The sequence below is a fragment of the Culex pipiens genome, chromosome 2 (assembly GCF_016801865.2).
Source record: "Culex pipiens pallens isolate TS chromosome 2, TS_CPP_V2, whole genome shotgun sequence".
Taxonomy (NCBI): Eukaryota; Metazoa; Arthropoda; class Insecta; order Diptera; family Culicidae; genus Culex; species Culex pipiens.
In genome coordinates, this window is record NC_068938.1 from 149,427,537 (window position 1) to 149,443,289 (window position 15,753).

The window sequence follows — 15,753 nt, forward strand, 5'->3', positions numbered from 1 at the left end:
ACCGGAATTTCGTTCTTTTATGTCCCCAGAAGCACTCCTGAAAATTTGAGCCCATTTGGTAAGGTCTAGGAGCTCCAGTTTTAATTTGAAATTTATATGGGATTTTGATTTATTTTCCATGGGAAACTATCTTTTTTTACATTGTATTAGGATTTTTTTTTTATAAATCGATGAAATGACTTGATTCTTATAGTAGGAGATAGGTTTTGAACTGGGGAACAACTTTGTAGAACATACCAACATGCTAGGAAGTGACCCTTTAAAGATACAGATACTTTTAGATGGTGGCCCACACAGTAAAGCCCCTTCAAAAGCCACCATCTAAAAGTATCTGTATCTTTAAAGGGTCACTTCCTAGCATGTTGGTATGTTCTACAAAGTTGTTCCCCAGTTCAAAACCTATCTCCTACTATAAGAATCAAGTCATTTCATCGATTTATAAAAAAAATCCTAATACAATGTAAAAAAAGATAGTTTCCCATGGAAAATAAATCAAAATCCCATATAAATTTCAAATTAAAACTGGAGCTCCTAGACCTTACCAAATGGGCTCAAATTTTCAGGAGTGCTTCTGGGGACATAAAAGAACGAAATTCCGGTTGATGCAAGACAAAATAACAACTTTTGTCTTTTTCATAGAAACGTGAACCACGCTAGGCCACCCTTTGTTCTTTATTTGCATTCGCTTCTCGCTCGGTTTTCTTCAGCCTTCGATTGGAATGGGTCGTCAAAATTGAAACGTCAAAAGACTTGGCGCGTTTGTTTTTTTGATGGCGCTTGCTAATTATTCACATGTTTCGGGTTTATTTTTCAAGTGAGTGTCCAACTAATGTGCAAAAAAAAAAAATGTTGCCGAAAGTTGGGGGCTGTGTTGTATCGAAAGTGCCGTGAAAAAGTAAGCGAAAGTGAAAAGTTGATTTTGGCGATATTCATTAAGCCTTTGAGGGTTTCTCGCGTGTGTCACTGTGTGTGCCAACAAAATGATGAGAAATGGTCTCGCAAAATAGAAATTATGATCAAAAGTGTATCTACAACCACTTTGCACTAAGCTTAGGAATGCGAATCAATCTAAATGAATTTATTTACAATGGAAAAGAAATCAAATTAGAAACTTGACGTATGGATTGGAAAATTTCAAAATTTACGGTAAGTTGACGTTTTTATATTAAAGGAAAATACGGTATGGAGGAAGAAAACTATTATAAATCGAAAACACCCATGGGAGATTTATACGTAGTTGTGTTTGACCTTCCTGATTAAGAATATGTTCGATGTTTTTCAGAAAAAATGTGTTTTCCCATACCATGCGAGGAGGCGCATGGTGGCTCAAGTGAATTCAAATAATTTGTTAATAAACCTTATTATGACGTGCTTCAAAATGTTTTACATTTCTTTTACCTTTGATTAGCATAAATTTTTGAAACATGTACTTTTTAATAATTTATTTTTATTTTTATTTGGTGCCGGGCGTCTCCATAAGTACGAAAAAAACTTTTTTTTCTGTAAAACTCGATTTTCACCCATAGAATATTTTGAATCGAACATATTCTTAATCAGGAAGGTGAAACACAACTTTCTACGTAGAAATCTCCCATTGTTTTTTTTTGATTTATACCAGGGGTGCTCAAAGTTTTTGGAGACCGGGCCAAATTTGAAGTTCAAATGAGCTTGTGGGCCAAATTTACAAAATTAGATGTTAAAAATAAATAACGTCCTTTTATTTTAAAAGACTAGAAAATACATCTATTAACTCAAGTTTTTTTTGAAACTTTTATTATTTTTTCATCATCTTCGTCAATAAAAATTATTATAAAAAACAAAATGGCAGTTTTCTACAGGTTTTGTTGATTTTATTGTTTAAGGTCTTTGGAAAATGTTTTCAGCTAAATGTACTTTTATTTTACTTTTTTTGTACTTAAAAGTTTTCAATAAAATTGTTTTTTTTTTATATTTAAAAAAAAGGCTGACATGTAACCTGCATAATTTATGTTACGGCGTAATTTTATCAATAAATTAAGTGTGGCTAGTAAAAATCGTTGAGAGTCAGAATTTCAACATTTCAACAAAAAAATTATAAAAAATGTGTTGAGCCCGTATTGTTGGATTGCAATCGTTATTTTCAAAAAAAATGAAAGACTCGACTTTAAAAAAACCTTCCAGCTACAAAAAAAAAATCATTGAAAATTCTCTAGAATTCAAATTATTTTTAAATAAACCAGAACCTGTCAAAATGATTGTAACCGCAAAGGAATTCATTTTTAAATAATTCAGCTGATTGCACAAAAATTTCCATACATTTTTCTAAGTTTAAAACAAACGATTTTTGCCCATGATTTTTCGAGATAATGGGGAGGGGGAGGGGAGGGTTGTCGAAAAAAGCTTTGTTAAAAACTTGCAACAGACTTATTCCTCCGATTTCAACATTTTTTCTATCTAAGCTTGAATTTCCAAAAACAATTGATGAAAGTTTTGACGATATTTACTAGTTTTACTCACATTGAAACGGTGTCATAAAATGCAGATCAACATTTTAATAAATCATTAGTTTTTAATCAACAAAAAATAAAAGATAAAAGCATAAAAAGTTTAAAATAAAAATTGATTTAAAAAAAATAAAATCACTTTACAACTGAACAACCCGCGGGCCATACTTTGGTCACTCCTGATTTATACTATTTTGCTTCCTCCATACCGTGTAAACAAACAATTGCATAGAAATGTATATCAGGCCAGCAAATTTTATAAGTTGATTGTAGATGACGGCCGTAATTTACGTACTTTCCTAAGTAACTTATCTATTTTACTTTATTTAGATGTTCTAAGTTCAGTGGTTGTGGATAGCCCATAACTCAGTAAATTTTCAACTTTTCAAATTCAACCATTTTCTGTGTGAATTAACAAACATAAAATCTTGAATTTTTCAAACGAAACTATGAATCAGGCCTGCCCAACGTCCGGCCCATGAAGCCATTTCATCCGGCCCGTGACGGCTTTTCAAAATAGTTCTATGACCGGCCCTAAAGGTTGTTTATGGAATACTCAATAAATAAATTGAGTGTCAAAATTTAAAATATAATCATGAGATTAATTTTTTTTCTTCAATATTTTGAAAAAAAAAACATTTATTTGTTTTATTTTTGCTTTTGACATACCATGTTGCTAATTCAACGTTTTGTTTAGATTTTGCATTTGTATTTTTTTATTTCACATTCTTTATATTTGAATTTAATTCTTATCATCTCTATATTAATTTTCAGAACCAATTATTAAACATAAAAAATGTGCTAAAAGAAGTGTCAAATATAAATTTCTAAAAATGTTGGCTATTTTAACTTCTATTTGAATTGTTACATTTGTGAGGATTTTGATTTGAATTGATTTTTCATAAATGAGTAAGCAAAACAATAATAAAGTTTAGCTGGAAAAAAGCTTTAAAAAAGCAAATTAATCATATCGAATAAAAAGATCGCTGCAAATATTTTTAAAATTTTAAAAAATGTTTCAAAATGAGTCAAGAAATCAGATAGAAATTTTTTCTATAAACTTCAATTATTTTAGGAAATTTGAAGAATGACAAATTTAAAACTATCAGATATATATTTTTCTCCACATTTTTAAATTTCGTGCCTTTAAAAACATTTTGAAATGTTTTGTAAAATATTTGAAAAAAGGTACAAAACAACTTAAAAATGTTTTTTCGTAAAGATGATTTGAATCCAAATTTCGTTTCTATGATTTTTATCTTGTCTCGTTGATTTTTCAAACTTGACAAAAACTTTAACGACGAAATTTGAATGTTCTTTTCAAGTTAATGATATCAGGGTATTTAATTTCAATCGACTAAAAAACATTTACAATACAATTTTAAACAAAATAAACATAAATAAAAAACATCTTATCTTTGTTGAATCATATTTGCAACACTAGTGTATTTAACACCTTATCTAATAAATTTTATGAAAAAATGTTTACTTTTTTGAACATTTACTAACATTAGTTCCGGCTCGCCACTGCTTCGGAAAAATCAGATCTGGCCCGCTGGGCCAAAAGGTTGGGCACCCCTGCTATAAATATTGCCTTATTTATGGTTGAAAATCAAAGTCTCACAAATAACTATTGTTTTAAATGATATTAAAACTAAAATTACATGAAAATTGCGTGGCTTTTCCCAGTGCATGTTTTAAAACATTTTGAGACAAGTCTTACCGATTAAATAATTAAAAAAAGAAATCCTATCAATGTAACCTCGGTTGCTTGAAACGTTGGATATTCGAGACTGGACAGTATTTCATCGCTTCAAGTTATAGCTACCAAAAGGGATTTAATGCCATAACCCCAAGTTACACCAATTTTGGACGTATCACTAAAATAAAATCAGTTCTTAATTTCTTTACTCTTTTTTGTCACGTTAGAATTGACATTATCTACCGAGTAGAACTAACACAAAGATTTGGAGTCAAATATGTAAAACTGACTTATGTCACGGTAAAATCCGTCAAAATTTTAATTTTAATTTTTAAAGAAAAACATTGACCCTTGAAATCCTCCAATTCGGAACCCTTTTTTCTTACGGTTGTAAACAAACTTCTCTCAAGGAGTACATATTTTTTAACACAATAATGACTTCACACACTGAAACCATAAAACTCAAGCTTAGTAATGTTTTATGATTGGTCTGATAACATTTGTTTGTGAAAAATATCAGTAAAATTCAGGTGTTCTACAATTGTGGGAGGCACAATAACATCCCACAATTTTTGAACCGGGAATTTTAAGGCATTGTTTTGCTGTTCTGGATAAAATAGTCTTAACTTTCAAATAATAACAAGATTACACTGTCTGGTCTAGCCAAAATGATTAAAATCCAATAAAAATATTGCGCAAATCTCACTAACTTGGACTTCGCATTAAATTATTGCTATCGATCGCACTATTGCGAATTGCCAAACTGGCTTGGAAAATTTAAAGTTTCCTCAAAAATGGTCAAAGAGAGCCGAGGATTATCGCTTGTTTTTAAGCTGTCACTCGCAATTTTGAATTGCGAAAGTTCAGTTTGGTGGAAACTGCGACTGCAAAAGTAAATAAACAACGAGTGGTTGCCTAGATTTTTGATTTTTTGCTGTCAAAAGTGCGAGAGAGAAATGTGGGCAAAATCCATGTTACAGTGCAAGGATCAATATTCAAAAAAGTTTTTGTCTCCCTTTCCCAAAAAGTCATATAAATAATAAGACAAAAATAATTGATCTTCAAAATGTTATTCTAGATCAGATCAGCAAACTAAGAAAAGTAAAAATAATGTTAATGAATTAAAAAGGATTTTCTGAGTTTCAACAGGTCTTAGAAAACTTGTATCAAAAAGTTGGGCCCATACAAATTTAATCATTTTGCGTTCAAACAAATCTCAAATTTGAGGTTTTTTTGCGATGCAGCTATGCGCGTGTTTTGATCATTCGTGATGATTGTTCATAAAAACGTAGAGCAAACCTTACAAATTTAAACTAGATTAACATATGTTTAGCATGCTTAACGATGAATTTTGAAAAAAAAAAATATAAAAAGATGATTCCAATACAATTTGACATCCTTTTCCAATTGGGTGGTATGAGCCATTCAATCTGTCGGTCGGTTGAAAAAAAATCTCTACCCAAAGCTAACCATCCTGCTTCTGCCGCAAGTGGATCGTTAAAATTATCCAAATGAATGAGCAATGTTGGATTATTTCCCTTAATTACTGGACTGGAAATGATTGTGCCAAGAGGTGCTTCCGCGTTATTTTGTGCTGCGCTGAAATACAAAAAAAAACAAGAAGAAGTGCTCCATGGCACTGGCGCTTTCCACCATGAACAAAGTGTTTCAATACCAATTAAAAATGCTATTTGCATCGTTTTGTATCTGCATCTCCCCGCACCTCTCCCCCACTAGAGCGCTTTGGGAGGAAAAATCGCTTGGAAGGAAAACTGCATAAAAGCTAAACTTTTACAACGTGCATAGAGCAAAATGCAGTGAGCGCGTTCTGGTGTGGGATGGGAGAGCTCGACAAAGTGGGCGGGACTAAAAAACTGTTTGACGAATCGTAGCGGACCGCGAGTAATGGTGGATGGTGGATATTCACCACGGTAGTTTGGTAGAAGTGCGCAGAATCGTGTGTGGAATCTTTTAGCGGTTGTGATTGCGGTTTTGCGAAAGTGGCAATCAGTTAGGCTTTGGGTGTATTTGCAGTAACTGTGGTAAAAAGTCAAATTCAGCATTTTGTCGATCAAACTAGATCATTTTTTAAAATAATAACGTATAAAATGAAACTATCGAAATTTCAGATTTCAGTGCTCGAAATCTTGTTTTTTTCTATTGTGGAACTTTTGTTATGAGAATTTTATTTGTATCTCCTAAATACGTCTTTTGAAGCTCGAAACGGTCTTTAAGATTAGTTGTGAATTTCTAGTTATAGTGACTAATAGTGTATAGATTAAAAAAGTGTTTTTGGTGCTTGAAATGTTGTCCAAGGTCAAACTATTGTGATTAAAAATTGTCTTTATTGTAAGACAGCAAACAAAAATCAATTGTCTGCTAAGTTGTAAATTATGTGGAATAAAAAAGGCTATATTTTTAAAAGTATTTTTTCTGCTGCAAAAAACCCTAAATTTAACAAATATTGTTTTTGTAATGAATTAATTATTTAAACATTTATTGAACACAATTCAATAATTTCTTCTGATCTGTTAGACAAAGTACTCAAGTTTTATATTTTTATAGGAGTTTTGATTTTGATATATAAAAAAACACGTTTAAAAAGACTGTAGAACATAATTGAATATAGATGTAAATTAGAAGGAAATAAAAAGGAATCATTTTTTGAGAAATTATGAAACGAAAGTTGTTTAGGTAAAGTTTCTTTGTAAAAGCTTTGGTTCAAGGTCAAAGTTCTGATAGGCTTTAATAGAAATGTGATTGGATTCTCATTTTGCTTCTAATTGAAAAAAATAAATAAATTATAAATATTAGTTTATGCAACAAGCCGCAAAGTAATGATATTTATCGTAAACATTAAATGTGATTCTCTTGAGTTAGATAAACACGACAAGTGCTGAAAAATTCGAGTTTCACACATATTGTTTTGCAATTCCAAAAAAAGCCTTTGAGTGGGATTTTGAGTGAAACGTTCACAGAATTAATCGATTTCCGTTCACAAAGAATAAAAAAAACACTTTAATTTTGACCGATTTTTTAAAGCGTTTTAAAATAGTAGTTTATGCAACAAGTTGCAAAAAGCGGATTTTTTCAGCACAAGTCGTACATTTATCCAACGAGGTTCACCGAGTTGGATAAATAAGAAGAGTGCTGAAAAAATCAAGTTTTGCAACGAGTTCCATACAACATTTTTTGCAATTCCAAAAAACACTCACTGAGTGAAATTTGATGTCAAATTTTCATGTATTTTGTCAATAAATCGTTTAAATAAAAAAAAAGTTGAAAAGTGTTACTTTTCGAAACAAGTGCTGAAAAGTTCAACTTTTCAGCACCCATTTGAGTGCTGAAAAGTAGAACTTTTCAGCATTTATTTTAAAATGTGTTGCTTATCGATTCTGTTATTTTTGGTACAGAAAAGTAGGCTATTTCGTCGTTCAAGAATGACAGGAAAAGTAAATAGTTTCACGACGGAATTGTAAAAATAATTTTATGGCCTTCTGACCCTGTTTAATTTTCAGCAAAATGAAATACAATTTTCTACAACATTTTTTTAAACTTTCAAGGATTACATGACATTAAACCATTTTATATTTTGCGTGTAGAATCTGTTGTTCTAAATATAATAACCAATTTTTAAAGCAGTTTGATATTATGTGTAACATTATTCATGTAGTGCAAAGGAAGAATAACTTTCACAATTTACCTGATTTTATTTTTGTTTTGAATTTTCGGTAGCTCTTCAATTTTAGTAAAGTTCACACTTATGTTATCTTTTAAGTTCACACTTATGATATTATAAACCCAAAACTCTTTTCAAAACGGAATCATTTAAATTAAATAGATATTTTTGTTTAACTCTCTACAACCCAATGCTGCATCTAAAGTTTAGGCGAGTTTTGATCCAAAATAATAAAAATAATTTGTTCAGCCCAATTTTCATCGAAAAAACGTTGGAGAGCAGAACTCGTTTCATTTTTTGAGAATAAACATCGAACTTCGAGTATATTTTTGCTCAAAATCTTCTGATTGTTTCTGCTGTTTTTTTTTTAAATTATTTTTATACACCAGTTAAATTTCCTAACCACTTGAGGTCTCCAGGACTCAGCCACCGAAAAAGGCCCAAACAGGCCTAAAAGTGATAATGTCAAACAAAAAAAAAAACTGGAAAAAAGTATTTTCTATGCATGAAAAAAATATTAAACATATACAAAAAAAACTAGAAAAATGCATTTAAAAACATAATAAAAACTAAAAAACAAAGAGAATCTCCTTAGCACGAATAAACAAAAAATCAATGAAATGTGCAGTAGATGGTTGACCATATTTTTCTATTTGAATGTCGAACTGGTAGATATTGTAATTTATAAGTTATTTTACAGGTTTGATATTTTTTTGTATTTGAAGCATTTTCAAAAAAAAAAATGTTTAAAAATTTAAGAAAGGCAAAATATGGTATAATTGATTCGCAAATTCAATTGCTACACATCAACCTCACACTGAGTGTTGAACTGTCAACAGCTTCGTTAAAATATCGGCGTGAACCTTTGTCGCACTACGGTTTCCATTCACATCAATCACGATGCAATTATGTCTCTCGAGGGCATCATTCAGTTGAGTTTTGTGCAGGTCATAGAAATCGAACTGGAAATATAGAGATATTATTGATTTATCAGATTTCAAAAGGGTATACATTTCGCTCTTCTAACCTCAGCTTTTAGAACCGTTTCCTTGAACTGTTGATCTTTCTGTTCATCCCTTTCAAATTTCTCCTGTTTAGTTTTTCTCTTCCAACATAATCTCTCATTAGTGTGCAAAAGAATAACTCTGAAAAAATAACTCACTGACTAAATAACATTGAATAACCGTTTACCAATCATACTTTTGAGGAATCACCAGCAGACTGAAAAGGTTGTCCACATCTTCGGCAGTGTTGGGATAATCAACCAGCACCCAACCTAGCCGGAGGCAATCCGGATCGAGAATTCTTTTCTGCACCATTGATGTTATTAGCTCCGATGTGTGAACATTATCCTCGAAGCCAATTTCCAGCGTATTTCGGAAATAATTTTTGTCCCGTCTTGCGTTGTCCACCAAGTCGTTGACTGAAACTTTGGTGAAAGTTGTTAGTTGGTTCAGATTTTGATTAAAAAATCGTTTCTTTACTAACTCAGAACTAAATCCAAACTGTCAGCAAGTAACCTAGCCTGACGATGCTTTCCGGAACCAGGCCTTCCAATAATTACAATTCGTTCCACATATTTCATCTTTTCGTGATTTGGTCGTTGCTCTAATTGCTTGAGTGTATTTCTCAAATACATTGCAACTGGAAGAAGGTCTTTTGCAAAATTTTTCGTATCATCTTCTTGTGGAATGCTTATATTGCGATTCAGATGAAACTCTCTTGATATGAATCCCTCCATCTCAGTAGAGTCTTTCCCTTTTGCTGAAATGTTTTCATATCGAGAATAATATTTTCAAAATGTTTCATTACTTACCAATGAAGACAATATTTTTATCCTGAAGACCGAAGCGCTTCAGCTGTGCAGGTAGCTTTTTGAGACTTCTCTTGGATTTTGGTCGAACCACCTGAATCACTGGAGATCGTTGAACTCGACTTGAAACCTTAACAAACTTCTCTAATTCTGAAAAAAAATCGTTCAGTAATTCTCAATTTGGATACACTTTTAGAAATACCAATGTTTGGTGGACAATTTACAAAAACACTAATTTTCCGATACTTTTCAGCAATTTTCCTAATATTGTCCGCTATGAATTGATGAACATCTTCGGGTCGTTTACGATCCAGTAAAATTGATAAATCCTGTAATCAAATTTGTTAGTCGCATATGTTTGTTTCAAGTTTTCAAAACATTACGAAAATTATCTCAAAAATATGATGCTTCTCAAAGTACAACATCACATCGGTTGGGAAGTACGCCGTGTGCATTTGGTTGACATCGCGCAGCAAATCGCTCGTGGCCAGAACTTCCATGCTCTTTGAATTTGATGTTCAAATTTGGTAGATGTTGCTTGAAAATTTGACTTTGGAAGTACAGAAAAGATTTATCAAAGCCTACCGAGTTTAAGATGTGCGTGATGGCGCAAAATATTGATCCTTAAGAGCGAGTCCACGAACAGGGCATACCCCTTTGTATGGGACGTCGTTTGGACCTCACCAATCTGCCTGAAATTTTCAGAGGTTGTTTGTACATATAAAATTAGCATCTGGCCAAAATATGAGCACTCTAGGTCAACGGGAAGTGGGGCAAATCGGGACACAAAGTTTGAAGATTCAAAAACGTCAAAAATCGTAAAAAAGCTGTAACTTGGGCAAAATTCAACTTAATTTCAAAATTCAAAATGCATCTGAAAGGGCTCAAAAAATGCAACAAAATGCAGGGTAGAGCATCCCGATTGGTTAAATCTAAAGAAAGTTACTGGCATTTTAGTGAAAAAATAGCATAATTTTCAAACTCAAATAAAAAAGTGTTCCATCCAGATATCAACTCGGTTCGACCTGCAGCTTGTAGAGGACATCTGGGACTACCATCTGAGGATGAGAACGCTTTGGGTAAGGCAGTTTAACGTATTAAATAGACACTTTTACTTTTAGTGAAGTTTTTGGTTGTAAATTTTTGCTCGGGGGACCCCTTAGATCCCATTTCTGGTGATAATTTTATCATATACGTGTTCCTGGGACAATTTCACAATAGAAACATACAAAAAAATGTTTATTTTGATCCATTTTAACCCTTTAAAAAATAAAAGTTAAAACAAATTATGAAGTGGCTTTTTTCTGGTGTCATCTAGTATCCTTGGAAACGAGCTTGATTTTCAATAAATGTGAATCGAAGATTTTTTTTAACTTTTATTTTTTAAAGGGTTAAGATGGATCAAAATAAACATTTTTATGTATGTTTCTATTGTGAAATTGTCTCAGAAACACGAATATGATAAAATTATCACCAGAAAATGGGATCTAAGGGGTCACCCGAGCAAAAATTTACAACCAAAAACTTCACTAAAAGTAAAAGTGTCTATTTAATACGTTAAACTGCCTTACCCAAAGCGTTCTCATCCTCAGATGGTAGTCCCAGATGTCCCATACAAGCTGCAGGTCGAACCGAGTTGATATCTGGATGGAACACTTTTTTATTTGAGTTTGAAAATTATGCTATTTTTTCACTAAAATGCCAATAACTTTCTTTAGATTTAACCAATCGAGATGCTCTACCCTGCATTTTGTTGCATTTTTTGAGCCCTTTCAGATGCATTTTGAATTTTGAAATTAAATTGAATTTTGCCCAAGTTACAGCTTTTTTACGATTTTTGACGTTTTTAAACCTTCAAACTTTGTGTCCCGATTTGCCCCACTTCCCGTTAACCTAGAGTGCTCATATTTTGGACAGATGCTAATTTTATATGTACAAACAACCTCTGAAAATTTCAGGCAGATTGGAGAGGTCGATGCGAGATGGGTATGCTTTGCTCGTGGACTCGCTCTTAAAAACTCTGGAGTTTTTTTTTAAAGGTCCAATAAACCAAACTTCCAGTTTTTGCTTTTTGTTTTTTTTTAAACCGCCTTGAGTCAGGGGTATTAAAAAACACCCAAAAAGCAAAAAAACTGAAAATTTGGTTTATTGGACCTTTTCAAAAAAACTCCAGAACTGTAATTTGGATTTTTTTTATTTTTTTGTGAATCAAGCAGTACAATATTCTTTAACACAAGATTATTTATTTTAATGCAATAATATTTTCATAAAAATAGGAAAACGTTGCACAGTGATTGCACAGTGGGAAAAAGGGCCTAAAAAATTACCGCAACATGATTTCGCGCAAACCATCGATTGCTGTATACCAAAAGCTTCGTTTTTGCATCAGGAACAATAATCCGATGAAAAATCGCACTGCACGGACCGGTGGCTGGAGTACAGGCCACCGGAAGATCCGGATTTTTGGAAAAAGTATCTGATTTATCCAATTGTGAACTGATACGCTTTTTTCTAACATGAATAGTCATGCAAAACAATCCTAGAACAATATTAAATACCATAAGTCCCATCAGAACCGGTTCCACCGATATCCGGTGGCCACATCCGGAACCGCATTAGGAAACAGCATAAACCAGTCATGCGACGTATCAAACTTCTTGATTTTGGATGGAAATGGAGAGTATTCTTAAGCAGTATTTTTGCCTCCTTGACCGGTTCCCTGGTTCTCCGGTGGCCACATCCGAAGGTCATATTTAGCAAATTCCTGAAACCACCCTTGCGACATATCAAACTTCACGTTTTAAAAAAGGAGTATATATAACTCATGTCCCCATCCAAAATCAAGAAGTTTGATACGTCGCATGACTGGTTTACGCTGTTTCTGAATACGGTTCCGGATGTGGCCACCGGATATAGGTGGAACCGATTCCGATGGGACATATGGTATTTCATATTGTTCTAGGATTGTTTTGCATGGACCGAGTCACGTAGCCCAGTGGTAACGCTTCCGCCTCCAAGCGGTAGATCGGGGTTCAAATCCCGGCTCGGACCAACACAACTGGTGATCTTTTCCCTTCTGGAATCAATTGCTTAGTAAAGGGAAGGTAGTGTATCGTCACAAACTGGACCTTATCACGACACCTTAGGGAGGCGACCTATGGAATGTTAACATTAAGTTGAGAATGAAACTGCCACTGAATCCGCTTTGTAAATGCCGGCCCCGATACTCTTCAAGGGTGTTTTGATAAACTTTTCAAATGTCTAGAAGTCACCAACTCGCTACGACATAAGCCTGAGTTGATAAATTCAAAAAACTCATTTTTTCATAAACTCCCAAACCTAAATTACAAAAATGGCTCTAGAAACTTCCCGTTTGAAGATAGAGCTTTGTGCCTTTCAGCAAAGTTGCTCAGAATGGTGTTCCCTACAACTTTTCTCAAGACACCAAAGCGCTATCTCGTCATCCCGCCAAAATAAAAATTCTGAACCACCCTAATATTTGGACCACCCTAATGTCCACCATACCAAAAGATGCCCCTATTGACCCTGATCATTTGTCCCGAAGACACCAAAGCTCTAAATCTTAACGTGTGGCCGCTATCAATTTTGTCACGCTAGATTCCGGTTTCGGACCACTGTGCACTGTGCATTGGTCAGAGTTGGAGTCAGGGTCGGTTCTTTTTGGAGAGCTAGAGATGGAGCCAGCATTTTGTTAGAACTGAAGTCGGAGTTGGTTTTTTACAACAACATTGAATGGGAGTTGTTTTTGGAGTCGGCCAAGTCAGGTTTTTTTAGATGGCTGGAGTCGTAGTCACTCAAGCTCCAAAAGCCGGAGTCGCTAGATTTTCAGCAGCTGGAGTCAGAATCACTTCAATAGTTACCCGACTCCGCAACTCTTAAAAAATATTGAGATCGGAACTTTGATGATACTCTGAAACGCTTGTTTATATGCTATTTCTATAAAATCCCAACTTTGACATTATGTCAACGAAATATGAAAAAATGTTTTTTATATGCAAACATAACCTTTATTGCTACATCAATCAACAACTAAACACAACTTATGCGAATTTTGTAAAAAACAACTTCCTAACATCGTCCAACATCAACGGTGGAGCTCGAATGCTCTCCAATGCCTCTTCAAATTCTTTGCTAGTCAACATCTCCTCGTGCGCCGCGTTGGTCACCGCCATCATCGCCGGAATCCGCTTGATGGCCAACATCTGCCGATCGTCGGTTCCGTTCCGCCGTTCGCTGCGCCCTCTGTCCAGATCCAGCACGTAGTCCATGTACTGATCTATCGATCCGATGTTCTTGTACCCGTAACTCTCCAGATACAACCTGAAAGCCAAGTTACCTTGTGCTAGTTCCGGTTGCAAACACAGATGGCCAAACAGGTTAAAGTAGACGTCCTTAACTTCCGACTCGATCTTCAAGCAGTCCCGGTACGCGTTTACCGCCAACAGGTAGAAGGCAAAGTCCTCCAAGGCTTCGGCGTACGGTACGCTGACAGCTCCAAAGTGATGCCGAGACCAACTGACTGCTTGCGTTATGAGGAGTCTTGCCTGTCCAGGTCGTTTCATGGCGAGGCAGGTTTTCGCAAGCTGACGGAACGTTCCCACGATCGTCTCGTACGAACAGTTGATGCTGTCGTCGAGCAGCTGCAGTGCCATCACTCCATGCTGGTAGCTTCCCTCGAAGTCACTCTCCTCGAAGAAGCACACGGACAAACTGTGGTGAAGACCAGCCGTCAACGTCATCGGGACGTTCTTGGCGTGTTTGATGAGGGCGGCAATGTCGGCAATTGTTTGGCTAGCCTCCTCGTAACGACTCGCCAGGCTCTCGGCAACCAACGCGACTCGAAGGGTCTTCAACAGCTCCAACGGTCTGCTACCGGCTTGTCTTCTAGCGAGGCTCAGAATTACACTAGCTTCCGCGTACCAACCGGTCTCAACCAAAAAGCTGCCCAATTCAAGATTGTTACTAAACCCAAGCAGATGGCCATCCGGAAGATTCGGCAACAAAGCCATCACAGCTTGGTATTGTTCCGTCAGATTCCAAACAAATCCGGCGTTCGATTTCTCCAATATGAGGAAGAACTTGAGCATCTTCTCCCGTCCACACGGTTCCGTGTGCAAAATTTTACTGACATTCACCGGATTGGAGAGCACTTCCAGCTGAAGGTGCACCAGCTCGGGTTGGTGGGACATCTCCTCCAGGACGTTCAGCATGAAGGTGGTCGGAAGCTTCTCTAGCTCTTTGGCTAGAATGCTGTTTTGAAGGGAGAGGAAGCCCAACGGTGATGATCCATCGTCCGATGATGGAGATAGCGCTGGTGAGGAGCTGGTCGTGTTGGAGAACAAACCCGAAGATGAGCTGGATGAAGATGATTTGGTTTCCCAGATTTGGTCCATGATGATGATATTATTAGTGGTTGTTGAAGAATTATGTACTATGAATATCTCAGATAAAGTTGTTGAGGGGGACTGTGATAGAAAATAAAATAGAAATTGTTTAAATACCATGCTGTTTCAGGTACAGCTAATAGGTTCTCGTACAGTACTGCTGAACTCACATTGAGTAGGTAGACTGAACTTAGTGGGTTTTCCAACTAATTGTAAATTATTATCGTACCTAATAAACAAATAGGAAGTTTTACATATTTTTATTTTAAAGATTTCTGTTCGTGATTGAAAAAAAAAAAAAACAATTTGAAAAGAAAGAAATTATCAAAATTAGTTTCGAGTGCATTATACATTTTCAATTGTTGAAACTTCTGATTTGACCATAAACTGGATGAGATTGATAATTATTAAGTTTCACAACACAGGAATGTTTACATGTTAAAAATCATGATAATATTACAAACGGGAAAATGACATCTTTTATGTCTGAAAAATGTGTAAAGTTGTTCAAATTTATGACTATCACGATGTTTTGTCACTTTTTCAGTCTAAATTGAGGTAACATATTTTTTATGGTGTTTAGTAAGATTTTCCATTCTATCTCTTTATTTTTACATTTGTTATCTCCATCAAATTACCATGTTAATAAATTGTTGTAAACTCAATTAAAA

At 34.7% G+C, this 15,753-nt stretch overlaps 3 protein-coding genes across 3 annotated transcripts in view; 1 reads left to right on the top strand and 2 right to left on the bottom strand.

Moving 5' to 3' along the window:
- LOC120428354 (raf homolog serine/threonine-protein kinase Raf) overlaps nucleotides 1-15,753 on the top strand; it is a 165,973-nt gene that overhangs the window by 28,528 nt on the left and 121,692 nt on the right. The gene's annotated exons all lie outside the window — the stretch shown is intronic.
- On the bottom strand, nucleotides 8,618-10,290 carry LOC120423252 (adenylate kinase 8). Its single transcript, XM_052709050.1, has 7 exons — nucleotides 10,061-10,290; nucleotides 9,880-10,006; nucleotides 9,681-9,827; nucleotides 9,353-9,628; nucleotides 9,065-9,293; nucleotides 8,892-9,009; nucleotides 8,618-8,826 (listed from the first exon to the last, which is right to left on the bottom strand). The coding sequence occupies exons 1-7, from the start codon at nucleotides 10,175-10,177 to the stop codon at nucleotides 8,677-8,679; spliced, it is 1,164 nt and encodes a 387-aa protein (XP_052565010.1). The 5' UTR covers nucleotides 10,178-10,290; the 3' UTR covers nucleotides 8,618-8,676.
- On the bottom strand, nucleotides 13,700-15,323 carry LOC120423247 (uncharacterized). The gene has a single exon (XM_039586967.2). The coding sequence runs from the start codon at nucleotides 15,200-15,202 to the stop codon at nucleotides 13,739-13,741; it is 1,464 nt and encodes a 487-aa protein (XP_039442901.1). The 5' UTR covers nucleotides 15,203-15,323; the 3' UTR covers nucleotides 13,700-13,738.

What these genes read in the sequence shown, in the direction of transcription:
- LOC120423252 (XM_052709050.1), bottom strand. Translation starts at nt 10,177, where the DNA reads ATGGAAGTTCTGGCCACGAGCGATTTGCTGCGCGATGTCAACCAAATG. An exon ending in TAAAAATATTGTCTTCATTG is followed by an intron (nt 9,629 to 9,680) that starts GTAAGTAATGAA and finishes AAAACATTTCAG; the next exon opens with CAAAAGGGAAAGACTCTACT. An exon ending in CAGTTTGGATTTAGTTCTGA is followed by an intron (nt 9,294 to 9,352) that starts GTTAGTAAAGAA and finishes CTTTCACCAAAG; the next exon opens with TTTCAGTCAACGACTTGGTG.
- LOC120423247 (XM_039586967.2), bottom strand. Translation starts at nt 15,202, where the DNA reads ATGGTATTTAAACAATTTCTATTTTATTTTCTATCACAGTCCCCCTCA.